This window comes from Lucilia cuprina, chromosome 2 (assembly GCF_022045245.1).
Source record: "Lucilia cuprina isolate Lc7/37 chromosome 2, ASM2204524v1, whole genome shotgun sequence".
Taxonomy (NCBI): Eukaryota; Metazoa; Arthropoda; class Insecta; order Diptera; family Calliphoridae; genus Lucilia; species Lucilia cuprina.
The window spans coordinates 53,441,558-53,456,027 of record NC_060950.1 but is presented as its reverse complement, the minus strand read 5'-3'; the positions used below and the strand labels follow the sequence as shown (position 1 = coordinate 53,456,027).

Below are 14,470 nucleotides of genomic sequence, written 5' to 3'. Positions count from 1 at the left end.
TTCGTTACGTATGACGTCATACGCATTGATTGTGCGTATTTTCATGTACTTTAGTGTGTCCTATATCTGACGACAAAAATTCGTCGTTCGTTCCAATTCTGCGTATAGCATTACTCTATGTACCCTCCATCCCATAGTTCGTGATTATTCGCAACGGAACGATCAGACAGTGACAGTATGGAAATTACTAGATTATGGAAAGAACTAGTTCCCGTTTAGTTTGTATGTGGAACAAGCTTTCCGCAGAAGTATGATATAACGATTATTGAAGCAAATTTCCTTCCTATTGTAATATATATGTTATAACCTTCTTCTTAATAAACTTTAGTTTCTCAAGAAATACAAGATCAAAACCTCTTTTGCCCCAAGAATTCCATATATGAGAAATCAAAGTTTTGCAAGGAGGGTCTGTTGTCAAATGTAGTCTTATACTTTATACAAATTTCTCTAAAAATGGAGAACGAGTTGGTGGAGGTGTAGACATACACCCATTTGTGATTAGGATCTGATAAAAATCTTATTCCAGTTCTTCAATAGAATGACAAGATATTCGGCAAATGCGCAATCAAGGCTTCATGGAAACAACGAAAATTAAGGAAATTGTATTCCAAATAATTTGCCGAAAACTGGCTTCATGTGATCCGATACAAATAAAAAACACTTATGGGGACTAACGCAGTCCTACTTTGAGTTCCGTAGAAGTTGTCAAACAAAATATAACAATGCTTTTTTTTTGGTCAATGACATAATTTTATTGGACACCAATTGGCACATTGGTTAAGGTGTCCGATCTTCATTATATTTATTTATCACTCATAATATGTTGTTACATGTAAGGTTCTAAACTGAGAAATAGAATGGTTTTGTTGATCCGCAATCCACCACAATCTTGAAGCTCACAATTGAAGCATTAGAATCAACTATATGTATATGTCGTCGACATTTCCGATTGCCAGACAAGATCGGCAGATAAGGTTAGGTCTAATACTAATATACACTATAAAAAAATTTAAGGCTTTTCTTTTCGCAGTAAGCTTTGCTTATTTAGACAGAAGACCATTCGGCAGAAGATCAGATCACAAGCCCAGCATAAGGCTGGAGAGTATGAATGTGTCATTGACAGATGTCTACATATATTTTCGATTACCAGACGGCATTTTGAACGATATTGGAAGATAGGGTAAGGCCTACGACTAGAATATACTGTAAGAAAGTCTAAAACTTCTAATTCCGAAAAAGGCTTTGCTTATTTAGACAGAAGAACGTTCGGTAACTTTGTAAAGAAAAGTAAGATTTCGAAAAAAACATTTGAGATATAGAAATTGCGGTATAAAAGGAATCAAAGGAACTGCTTAGTAAGAGGGCAACAGAATTGAGAGGTTGTTGGAAAACCAATTCAAGTTTCTATTTTTATTGTCATTGTCACACAACCAGGAGACTAAGTTTTTAATAACAAACGATTGTTATTTTGAGTTCTAAGAAGGACCGCATTTTATGCAATCTATATACTTATACCAAAATTTATATACTTGCACCAAAATTTATACTAGATGATCGCAGTTGCACATAATACCTCGTATTTACCAATCCAGTCTACATAGAGGGAGAAGAAAGCTTGACATCAAACTGTTTATATTTTTTTCAATAACATACGTTGTCAAAGTATATACGTGCGTTGTCGAAATCTAATTGTCTAAATGTTAAGATACTTGTTAAGTTTACTATTGACAATGGCGTATTTGTCAATAGTAAGCTAACTACGTTTAGATTCCGACAACAAAATGTTGCAATGTTGGCAACATTGAGTAACTGATAAATTATAAACACTTTGGTGTCAATTTAGTAACAGGCATGTATATTTCTTTTTCCCTCTATCTAGTATAGGAAAAACTTAAAAGGTGCCTTCGTAGGTTAGTTGGTAAAGTCGTGATCAGTCAGTACGGGGATCGTTGATTCGATTCCCACTAGAGATTCTTGTAAAGGGTTCACTACAGTTCCTCTTCTAAGTGTATTTTTTAGGATCTTATGATATGGTTTTTTACCTTTGGTTCCATTATTTGCTATGCCTAAAACTTCTATTAATAAAGAAAACATTTCAATAACTGATCTCCAAAAATATTTATCTCATTAAAACATATTTCTTATAATTTACTCCAAATAACTTCCTAATAAACTCAAAACTAAACCGCAATAATATCAACACCACAGAAGGTTGTTTCCACTTTAAAATATATTTTTTTTAATTTTTTTTTGTCACAAAATTCTTTATTTAATCACCCGCCCAAAAAAAAAAAAAAAAAAAAAAAAACACATTCAATAAATTTCTTTAACGAATTTATCACATTTCCATCTTTAGCACACACTAGACGCATTTGGAAAAATAGATACATATGTATTTACGTTCAAACAACCCACACCAATGACGACATTTATGATATTTTGTACTTTTTGGCATTTAATTAAATTAAAACAAAAACTCAATATTTATATAAAGAAAAGGTGGCAAAAGCAACAAATCAACTAAATGAACTAGTTATTAATTAATAAAAAAATGTCTTACCAATCATTATGGTATTTTTCTTTTAATTTTATTATAAAGTTTAGTTGTTTAAAAAAATATATATTATAATTTCAAGAATTTTCAACTATTTTGTATTAAAGTAAATATTATACTAAAATTGTTTTAATTAAAAAAATCTATTAAAAGCTCTAATGCAAATGAGTGTAAATATTTCATAAAAATTCTAATGTAATAAGATAAACATGACTGGAAATTAATTGTTTTTGAAGAAGACGTCAAAAGGCAAATTGCTGGCACACATTTGAATTATATAGAGTGATCATTTTATAAGAGTTTTAAAAAACATTAGAATGATTTGTCGTAATATCAGAGTTGTATTTTAATAGAAATTTCTTTAATAGTTTTATAGAGAGATCATTTTATAAGAGCTTTAAAACATTCTAATAATTTTACTTAATATCAGAGTTGATTTCTTAATAGAAATTTCTTTTCAATACTTTTTAGATCACGACTACAGCAACCAACATCTCATTAAGGGGCCAGATATCAAAATTATCTGTAAACAAAACTGAATATTTCACAATTACATGAGCTTTCAAAGCTTTGCTCTCATGCCGCATTTGATCGTCTAATATTCGCTTAAAATGTTGGACGATCAATATATTCAATCAATTTTAAATCTAAAGATTTTTTTCTATCAATATTCGCATATAAATTGCGACACATCTTTTAAACTTGAAGTATTTTTCTAATCAAATAGTTTATAAAATAATCTCTCAATGAAAATGACGTCATGGCATTAAATATAAAATAGTAAAAAATACTATTTCTTACTTTATTTATAAATAATTTAAATTTGTTTACTATGTAATGATGTAATTACAATTTTGTTGATATATTTTTAAAAATAAGAGAGAAACGTTATTAAAAATTTTAATAAATTAGAAGAAAACATAAAACAAAAAAAAAACTATAAAAAATATTTAGAAAAACTATTTGACTTTAAAGTAGTGGGCGATCGTGTTAAGATGTTGTAAGCAAGATAAGCTAAAAGTAAATCATTTGTTAAAAAAGATTATTTTAATTTTTAATAAATTAAAAACAACACATACTTTTAAGCATTCAAATACAATAACATGATCGCTATATTTCAAATATTTTGACAAAAGCCTTAAGATATGCTTTAAGTTTTGCAGAAATAATAATTAAATAACGGCTTTTGTTTGAATTGGTCGCAGTGTTGCTTACTGCTTCACAATTTAAAAACGCTACACACATATCTGGAAAATGAGAAAAAACTATAAAGAAAACTATTTTAATAAGATCGTTAATGACATTTTACAAAAAGTGCATTATAAAGACTAAAAGGATAAGCTGCTTGCTAATGATATTGATCTTTCCAACTCTGTTAGGTTTTATCAAGAGCAGTATTCTCAGATTCTTTCATCAAAAGGCTGAAAACAGACATATGTAAAGGGGCCATGAGAAACGCACTAGACACCTTATAAACTGAAATAGGCAGGATATATTGAGGCTGATAACAGTAATAACAGGGCACTAGGTAATAGGTAGTCATGTAAGTCGGCTTGGGCACCTTTGAACGATCACTGTCGCAGTTGCAAAGATAGGGAAAAGAAAGAAACGGTCTTCCACCTTCTCTGTGAATGCCCTACTCTGGCCATAAAGAAAAACCTCTTCCTTGGCAGTTATTTCATACCTTTCCTTGGTGAGATGTCTGGGTCTAAGCTTAATGATTTGCTCAGTATCCTCACTGCTACAGGCTGAATCTAAACTATAAATACTAAATCTGACCAGTGGAGTGGTTCGGTGAAAACCGAGTTTTTTTTACTCTACTTGACAGTTTGCGTGCAGTTAACTAACACGTTAACCGACCAAGCCTTCTTGCAAAACTTTACAGTTTATAAAATAAATCATCATCTCACCTAAGAGCTCTTCCATGATCCGTTATACTTTAAATTTCAAAAAACCATGTCAACTTTATTCCAGAATTTCTCATTGAGAGGTATCCTGTTACAGGATTCCTGTATTGTTTGGTTAAAATACATGATATACCAGAAACAGTCTGCTAACTTATCACTAGACATTTGTGCCCAAAGAGCTTTACAATAGCCATGTTGTTTAAAGCGGAATTCAAAATCAAATATTCTTATAATAAATGCGTAACGGAGCATCTTTGTTCTTACTGCAATATCTGCTTACCAATCACATGGAGCAAACGTTGCATCGTTTAGTAGGCTGTCTGGTTTAACGATGCCGTTTGTTGGAATATTACACTAAATTATTACCTATAGTTACTTGATCATTCGAATACGTTCTCACAGACAAGGACTTTGCTCAAGTACTCGAGCTAATTAATCTTGGCACCAACTCATTTCTAGCGCACTCCTGAACAGGGTATCTATTGTCGCAGCAACTTATCTTGAATTAGTCTTTTAAGCAATTTTATCTTCCCTTAATCCATCCCCCCAAAACCTCCGCCTTGGTGCTATTGCAATCCGGGGGTATAAAGTGGTGGCCAATACCTCCATTCTGACCGGGACTGAAAAATTGGTTACAGTCTACTGCTTGGCTTAGTCCTTGCAAAGATTGCCAGAGGTCAGACCAGAGCACCGCATAATCTGGTACTACGGGTGGCCAGTTGCCCGCTGGACTATATCTTGGCTGATCAGTTTTCAAGTCTACCCAGTGGATGAAAAAGACCACCGTGAGATAAGGCCGTCAAGGCAGGTGCTCACGTTAAAATTCTCGACATTCCCTTAATCCACCACAAAAACTTTAGTGAAAACTTTAGCAGTCTGATCAGATCATAATTAACCTTAATGACATTTCATAGGACGTTGGACTTGTGAAGACTACAATTTACTTGAAGTTAACGAGAAGTATATAATTAGATAACAAATCCTATCTTGAGATCATAACATGATCATGATCATACATGATCTTTAGAATACTTCATGATGTTAGTAGGACGTTGACCTTGGTTCGACTCTTATGATTGACAATATATATGCTAGGAGATTGAATCTTTCTCCTAGTAAAGTTATTCTACAGAGAAGGAACCACAAGTTCGTCATTTACAACAAATTCTAGATAACGTTTTCTAATGATGAGGTTTTTATGCTTAACATAACCCTTATTACATAGAAGTTAATCTTTAAGCAGTGATACATGGTTGTCAGATCTTACAACGTTGTCAGTAAAATATTCACAGTCTAACAATCTTGCGAACTTACAATTTTCACTTTGAAACGTTTTCAAAAAAGGAATTTTTGGCAATGTAAAATGTTACAATTGTTAGACATTTTCAGAATATTTTTCTGTCAATATCGTAAGATCTTACATCCGTGTATAGATAGCTTTTGTTTTTAGTTAATTTATATGTAATTATACTTACATCCTGGCTGTATTCCTTTAGATCTAACTGTACGATATGGTTGACGAGCACCCGGATCTATTTTACCATACATTGTTCGATCCATTTTGATATATTATTTTATTTTATACAAATTAACTATGAGATTTTATATATTTTTTTAATTTAACGCTTTTCTTTAAATTGTATATTATTTTCTAGTTTAAATAAAAAATACAAATCAAAATTAATGATTTTCTTTATCATTAAGGAATTACGCTTGAATTAGTTTTAATTGTCCATTCATTTGTCACTCTATCATCATCATGATTATTACAATTATTCATATGTGAAAATCAGTGATGAAATGTGACATGACATGTGCTAAGCTTAATATTAATTGTAGTTGACGTTGTTGCTCTAGTTGTCAGTTAAACGTACTTAATTTTTGACGGATAATATTTATCTCTTTCTCTCTCTTTATTTTAGTTTTTTTTCACTCTTATCGCGTTTTAAATGTAAATATTTAAATAAAAACAAAAAACGTCTATTGTTTGTTGACATATTAAGAGGATTTAAAAAAACAACTGTTAAATATATCAAAAAATAATTGTTTAGCATTAGTGTTAAGAAACGTAATTTGTTAAAAAGTATTTTTTAAAAGATAAAACATTTAAAAGATTATACTATAATTAATTTATTTAAAAAGATTACGAAGAGACAATGAATGTCGAAAGATTTAACGTGAGCACCTGCCTTGACGGCCTTATCTCACGGTGGTCTATTTCATCCACCGGGTCCACCATTCGCCCCTGAATTCTCAGAACTCAGGTAGCAATTTTTGTACATGAGTGGCCGGTCCACGTACAAGTACTTTACCGAAGTACTCGAGCTATCTAATCTCTTGCCATAGCAGCCCCGTTGCGGAATGACAGGCCGCATTAGGAATTAATCCGCGTACCCCGACAATGAAAAAGCAATCACTGGTCTAAAGTCAATAGAAGGCGGTGACGAGTCCCAACGTCAGGTGATATCAATGTTCCGGCAATGCGGAAGTGACCACCCTTCCGCATTGCCGGAAAGAATTGCATTATTCAAAATGCAATCTCTATCATCTAATAAACCCGATCCCTTTCCCGATCTTTTACCAATTTTAGCATTAGTTCCATTTCCATGATCATAAAGATCGATCTACGGGATGACAATTGAATACTGACCTGACAATTCCCCAGCATATACTGGCGTCCCACTACACGAACGGTAAGAGATACCGATCGGGTTTAGGAATCCAGCATATGCTACTTTGTACAGAGACCTGTTCGAAGAAAAATTTATCCAACCCATTAGGTATAGGATATATCAGTCCATAAACCAACATTCTCTCCCCGCGATTTTGGGTAATAAACCACATACGCTACGTGGATCCCGAAGAAACCTCAACCAACCGACAGCCAGGACATAGTCCTGCGGGCAACTGGCCACCCGTAGTGTCAAATTATATGGTGCTCTGGTTAGACCTCATGCCAAATCATTCCAAGGCGAAGCCAAGAATACATTTGACATCACCAGTTTATAGTCCCGCCAGACTATATCACCAGCACCTCTTTACCCCGAAATTGCAACACACCATGATGGACATTTCATCATGGAAACATGCCCCGGGGGGATTACCAAGAGACAGTCAGAAAGCATGGTAATGAACATTTGTATGTGTAAGTGTATTATAAAGTAACTTCTATCTCCGCTATCTCTTACAAATGGATACTTTCGTATTGAGAAGAAAAATAGGTGTTCCAAAGTGTCTGTGAAAATAGGTGTTCCAAAGTGTCTCATTTGTTTGTCATCAGAAACATTATCATTTCTATAAAACAAAAACTATATAGTGTTAAAACCCCAAAACCAACAAAAATAACATCATAATTTTACGGTATTTTTTTTTTTTGTAAAATTCAATTTTGTTTTCATTCTTGACATTTATGATGAGTGACTTTTTTGTACAAACTGTTGTTCTATAGCATGTTTGTTATTGTTGTTGCTGGAACATTTTGTCAAAACTATAAATTATTTATATATATTTTATTTAGCTTTCTTTTCTTAGTCTTAGGAATGTGTCACATGAAGGATGATGATCTAGATCAAGAGAGCGTCTTTGTGAACCATAAATAAGTTAAAAAAGAAATACATATATAATAATGTGTTTTCTGTGTTGTCATTTTAGCGTTTCAAAAAAAAAAAAACAAAAATTAAATATACTTCTAGAGCTATTAAAATGTTTATTCGCTAATAAATAAATATTAAGACTTTTAGTATTTAAATTTTAATAGCCATTGTATGACATTTAAAATAATATCCATAAAATTCATTGGATAATTTTAATAAATTTTAAGTGGCGCCCACATTGTTGCATTTAGGGTATTCCTGGGGTAATAGTATAATAATGAAGTTTTTTAGAGTTTAATCGTCAAATTAAGTATTAAAATTAAATCTGTTATAACCCAGCAAAAACTTGTTAATGACTTGCAATTGTAACCACTTACCTATTAACATACTTTTAAACAAAAAATTCTAACTTTTGTACAAAAAAAATGGAAAATTGTTCATAGAATGTTCCATAAAGAGAGAAATTTTCGAAAATTTTCTATCAATACAAAAATTTTGAAAAATATTTTTAAAAAGAGAAATATTTTCAAAAAAAAAACTTTTGAATTTTTTAAAGGAAATTGAAATTTTTATAATCATTTTCTTTAAAAAGGTAAATTTTCTGAAAGAATTTTATAAGAAATAAATTTTCTATAAAAAGAGAGAAAAAACTTTCTATAAAAATAGAGAGAGAAACATTTTTACAAAAAGAGTTAATTTTCTATAAAAAGAGAAATTTTGCAAAAAAAAATATATAAAGGAAAAAATTTCTATGAATAAAAATTTGTTCTATAAAAAGAGGAATTATTCAAAATTCTTTTATAAAAAGAAAAATTCCAAAAAAATCTATAAAAAATAAAATTTCCAAAAACAAAAATCCTATAAAACAAATAATTTTCTATAAAAAATATTTTTTTAAAAAGAGAAATTTTCAAATTTAAAATAAATATTTATTTTTTTTAAAAGAGAAATTTTTCAAAATTATTTTTATTAAAAAAAATTACACAGAGAAATTTTCTAAAAAGAGAAATTAAAAAAAATTAAATTTAAAAAAAATATTTTTTTAAAAAAGAGAAATTTTTCAAAATCTTTTTAATTTTCTAAACAAATTTTACAAATTTTCTATAAAAAGAAAAAATTTCCAAAAAAAAAAATTCTATAAAAAGAGAAATTTTCGAAAATTTTATTAAAATAGAACATTTCAAAAATGTTATATAAAAAAATTAGAGAATTTCAACAAAAAATCTATAAAAAATAAATTTTCCAAAAATAATCTATAAAAACAAAATTTTCGAAAAAGAAAAATTCTTCAAAATTTTTTTTTAAAATGATAAATTGTTTAAAATTTTCATTAAATAGAATCATTTTCTTAAATTTTTCTATAAAACTAATATTTAAAAAAAAAAATTAAAATAGAATTTTTCGAAAAATGTTCTATAAAAATTGAAATTTTAAAAAATTTTTTAAAAGAGGATTTTTTTTCTAATAATTTTCTTTTTCTACATTTTGAAAAAAAAAATTGAAAAAAAACGAAGTTTTCGGAAAATGTTTTCTAAAAAATTAAATTTTTCAAAAAATTTTTTAATCTATAAAAAATAACAATTTTAAAACATTTTCTATAGAAAGAAAAACATTTTTGAAAATTATTTACAAAAAGAGAAATTTAAAACTAAATTTTTAAAAACATAACATAAAAAAAGTTATAAACATTTTTAGTAAATAAAAAAATTTTCGAAAACTTTTAGTAAAAATTATAAATTAAAAAAACAAATTCTATAAAAAGCTAAATTATCCAAAAATAAGAATTTTCTATAAAAACAGAACACTTTCTAAAAAAAAGAGAAATTTTAAAATACATATATTCTTTTAAAATGAAACATTTTCTAAATTTTTTTATGAAATGAAATTAAATTATTTCAATCCAAAATATGTATTTTTTGTAAAAATCGAACATTTTCTAAAAAAAGATAGTAATTATTTTCTTTAAAAAAGATAAATTTTGGATATTTTCCAAAATTTTTTATAACATAAATTTTAAAAAAAATAATCACTTTTAAAAGTTGAAATTTTAAAAAATTTCCTTTAAAAACTGTTTTTTTATTTTTTTATACAAAAACTAAAAATTTTAGAAAATATTCTATAAAAGGAATAAATTTTAAATTGATTTTTTATAAAGTTTAGAAATTTCCAAAAAAAGAACATTTTCAAAAATATCCAGTTTTTATTTCAAAATAACAAAAAGTATCTCTTGTATTTTAACGTTGAATTGTCGAAAAATTCAAAATAATGTTTATCGGTAAAATCTGGACCCTATTGTATTGAAATTTCTTTAAAAACGAAAAAAAAAAATAAATGATATAAAAAGACAACAAACAACCACATCAACTTCATAATAACATGTTAATTAACATCTGGATGTTGCATAAATTTTATGTAGATTTTCCATTATCAAATTTAAAAAATACAAAAAATAAATAGTTTATTTAAAATTTTAGCAAATCTACCACCTTGAACTCACTATTCCCAAAACAACAACAACAATTTTGTTTATAAATTAAATATACAAAATCTTTTTTTTATAACTAAAATTATTTTACGTCCTCTCTCTACTGAGCTCAGAAAAAAATGTAAACATTTTTTTTAGCAATTGATACAGCGCCGCGTTCCATGGAAAACTATGAAAAAATTTTATATTTTATTTATAAAAAGAAAATGCTAATTTTATTTCATTGTGACGTCAGGTGATCATGAGGCCATGAATTTTTTATTTTGCTTTCTAAATAATTAAAATGTTTCAAACATATAAAATTGTTTTTTTTTCAGCTTTTTCATTTGAACCAACACAGTATTTATTTGTTTAGAATTCGACAAACATTGGAATACATTCATATATGTATATGTTCAAGAGGCCTGGATAAATGTGGATGTTTAGTAGGGTGATCCTCACTTGAAAGTATGTTTTATTAGGAATTGGAATTAAACTTTTGCTCCGTCTTCCATTTATGAGAAGTATACTCTGGAAAATGATCGTGAAAAGATTAAGGCCTGTGCAACGTGTGCAACAGAATTGTGATCAGTAATATGCATGGAGGGAGGGTAAGTGATTCATTCCATGATCAGTTACATTAATGTTTCTGTAATGTGTTATTGACCAATAATCAATTACAAGTAATGACGATTAGTAATTATACTTGAAAATGTAATCGTTGAACCCAAACCCGCTTCAGATGCCATAGGGGACCTTAACCAACGATTTTTAAAAAGTTTATGGTTTGGCCGAATCGGTTCATTTAGGTTTATAGATCATGCTATTGTTTGAATATAGGGCTGACTTTTATCGTATGTATTATATAAACTTACCGCACCCAAGGACAAATATGAGCTATCAAATGCTGATGAGATATTCAAATTGGTTATCACGACCGAATGCCTCTACTCGAAACCTGTTACTGGCAAAGTTGTCAGCAACACACTCCCAGACAAAGAAAATAAATCTCTAGATATCATGGTTGGTGCGGTGCAGCGCAAACTCCGACTATGCCTCAAACCTCTATAAGCCTATATACATCATGATTCTCAAAACATTAGCCGGTAATAAGTACTTCGAGCATTAATAAATAAACCTCGTTCGCTAAATATAACGATTGGTCTATCTAGTGGTCACCAGAGGAGTAATTTCTACTTTAAAATCTTACTGTAGGAGGCTGTCTCGGCAAATCAGGAAGGACCTTTATGTATGCGAAGAAAACATACGTAGATCCAATGGATCGATCCTTGTATACGGAATCAATATTCATAAAGACTCAATATCACCCATCTTCAATACACATAGAATGAAGTAACAAAAATATACTGATTCCACATAGATCTGTATGTGTTCTGGGTCCCCATGATACTACTCAGCTAGTCCAACTTTATTTTGTCATATGGAGTAGTACAATTTTAAGAACTGGACATCGGTTTAAAACTTTTTAATTAGTTTACTTCTTATTTTTAACTGTTACAACAACAACGATTAATTGATTAAGAGAATTGCAACAGTCTTTTGGTCTACTCCCCCTGAGGGCATATTACCTCTAGCTTGCCGGGACTATATACTGGTTATGTCACTTTACTCCTCGGACATTCCTTGGAATGATTTGACATAGGGTCAAACCAGATAACCACGTAATCTGGTACTACGGATGGTCAGTTGACCGTTGGATTATGTACTGGCTGGTCAGTTGATTGAGGTTCCTTTGGAGTTCACGTATTGGTTCTAGTTTAAATCCAAAATTCGTGGTAATAGTGGGTTACGGTTAAAAGACTGATGTACAGTAAGGTCTATTATCGGAATAAGTTCGGTGCTTTTGCCGATGACAACAGATACCCCACAGAGGAGTGACTATAAGACAAAACGTTGGAAATGAGTATGTGTTAAATGCATATTATACAGGGTTATTCTATATATCTAGAATAAATGATCCGACACACTCATTCTTGGTATATGGGTTGATCTCAATGTGTGTGTCGGGTGAATGGGAAGTGCGCTGGTTTAAACGGTGATGGATAGAAGGTATCTTATACAAGTGACACCTTTGAATTTTCATTCCTTTCTCATTCAGAGAAAAATCTTTTTATACCAGATTTACCACGTGTTCATGTAAGTCGAACTTTAAACTTCTCAATAATTTCCTACAGATCTAGGAGTTGTCACTAGTTTACGTTGACAACTAAAGAATTTGTAACCTTGTTTCTTAGAAGAGATGGACCATATATCTAAAAAGACTTTAAGATTTTAATGTCATATAATTTTTTCAATTTCGTTTAAGTTTCCCCATAAACTGCTTCTAGCCTAATGGATAGACATTAAAGACCCCCAGACCACAAACATAAAAATATGACCAGAACAAAATTTTGTTTTTTTTTTTTATTCTGTCAAACAACAAATCAAATAATGGCAAACTTGATTTGCAAATTTGTAAATAAAAATTGTATTTTTAATTCAAAATCATTTTCGATTTCAATTAAAACGTCGTCTACACGCCGCACTAAATACTAAACTAGAGGAATGAGTAGAAAAAAAACCAAATAAATCTTGGCAAAATAAACAGGAAACGGCGTCTTTTGTCGTCTGCTCGGGATGAAAAAAACAACAACAGCAAATACAACATATATTCAATTGCATCTTTTTACTGCAGACTTTCCATTACTTGTTTCTTCTATTTTTTCTTTATTTTAATTACATTATTCTAAAAATATTTTTAAAATTAATTAAAATGTTTAATTTTAGAAACAAATAAAGAAAACATTTTGGAAAAATTATAATAATTTCTAAGAATATTAGTTGAAAAGGAAGATGTTTGTACATCAAATCCGAGGAAATATATCTAGGCTTCTATCGGAACTATTGTGCGCTCCTTAACTAGTGCATGAAGTGGAAATCGAACCCAGCACCTCCGACCTACCAGACTAACCAAGAACTTACGGTGGCGTGTCATAAGGTCTATTATGACACACAAAACCGTGTCATAATGTCCATGGACGTTATGACAATTTCAAAAGTGTCACAATGTCCATGAGCAATGGGACATAAAGTCCATATTTCAAAGAGTCGAACAATCAAAAAAGGCTTAATTTAGAAAAGCACCTGGCCGGAGGCTGGCAATCCAGGGCACTTTTTAAAAGGAGTAAAAAAAGTAACATACAACAAATTAAGCAGCAATTCTTTTCGGGATAAGAGCGTCCCTTTCTTAAATTTTAAATAAATTTTCCAATACATTTCCTAAAAAATTATAGTAATTTCTGAGAAAATTAGTTGGAAAGGAAGATGTTTGTACATCAAATCCGAGGAAATACATCTAGACCTCTATCGGACCTATTGTGCGCTCCTTAACTAGTTCCTGAAGTGGAAATTGAACGCAGCACCTCCGACCTACCAGACTAGAACACTAACCAAGAACTTATGGTTGCGTGTCATAATGTCTATTATGACACACTAAATTAAGTCATAATGTCCATGGACGTTATGACAATTTCAAAAGTGTCACAATGTTTATGAGCAATGCGACATAAGGTCCATATTCTAGGCTTCTATCGAAACTTTTGTGCGCTCCTTAACTAGCGCCTGAAGTAGAAATCGAACGCAAGAACTTACGGTGGTCATAAGGTCTATAATGACACACTAACACCCACAAAAGTGTCCAAATGTCCATGAGCAATGGGACATAAAGTCTATATTTCTAAGAGTATATTTATCAAAAAAAGGCGTAATTTAGCGAAGCCGGTGTTTAAAATACCCCAGAGTTTGAAACCCCTGCGCCCGACCGGAGGCCTTCTATCCAGGGCACTTTTTAAAAGGAGTCCAAAATGTAACATACACCAAATTTAGCAGCAATTCTTTTCGGGATAAGAGTGTCCCTTTCTTAAATTTTAAATAAATTTTTCAATACATTTCT

At 30.2% G+C, this 14,470-nt stretch overlaps 1 protein-coding gene across 3 annotated transcripts in view; it reads right to left on the bottom strand.

Moving 5' to 3' along the window:
* LOC111675010 (leupaxin) overlaps positions 1 to 14,470 on the bottom strand; it is an 88,801-nt gene that overhangs the window by 51,442 nt on the left and 22,889 nt on the right. For 2 of the 3 annotated variants that reach the window (XM_023435703.2, XM_023435708.2), the window contains exon 1: positions 5,937 to 6,086. The exons of the other annotated variant lie outside the window; for it this stretch is intronic. In XM_023435703.2, coding sequence (XP_023291471.2) covers positions 5,937 to 6,021 — 85 coding nt within the window. In that variant the 5' untranslated portion in view covers positions 6,022 to 6,086. Of the gene's footprint in view, positions 1 to 5,936; positions 6,087 to 14,470 lie in introns of those variants that run through there. 3 annotated transcript variants of the gene reach the window in all.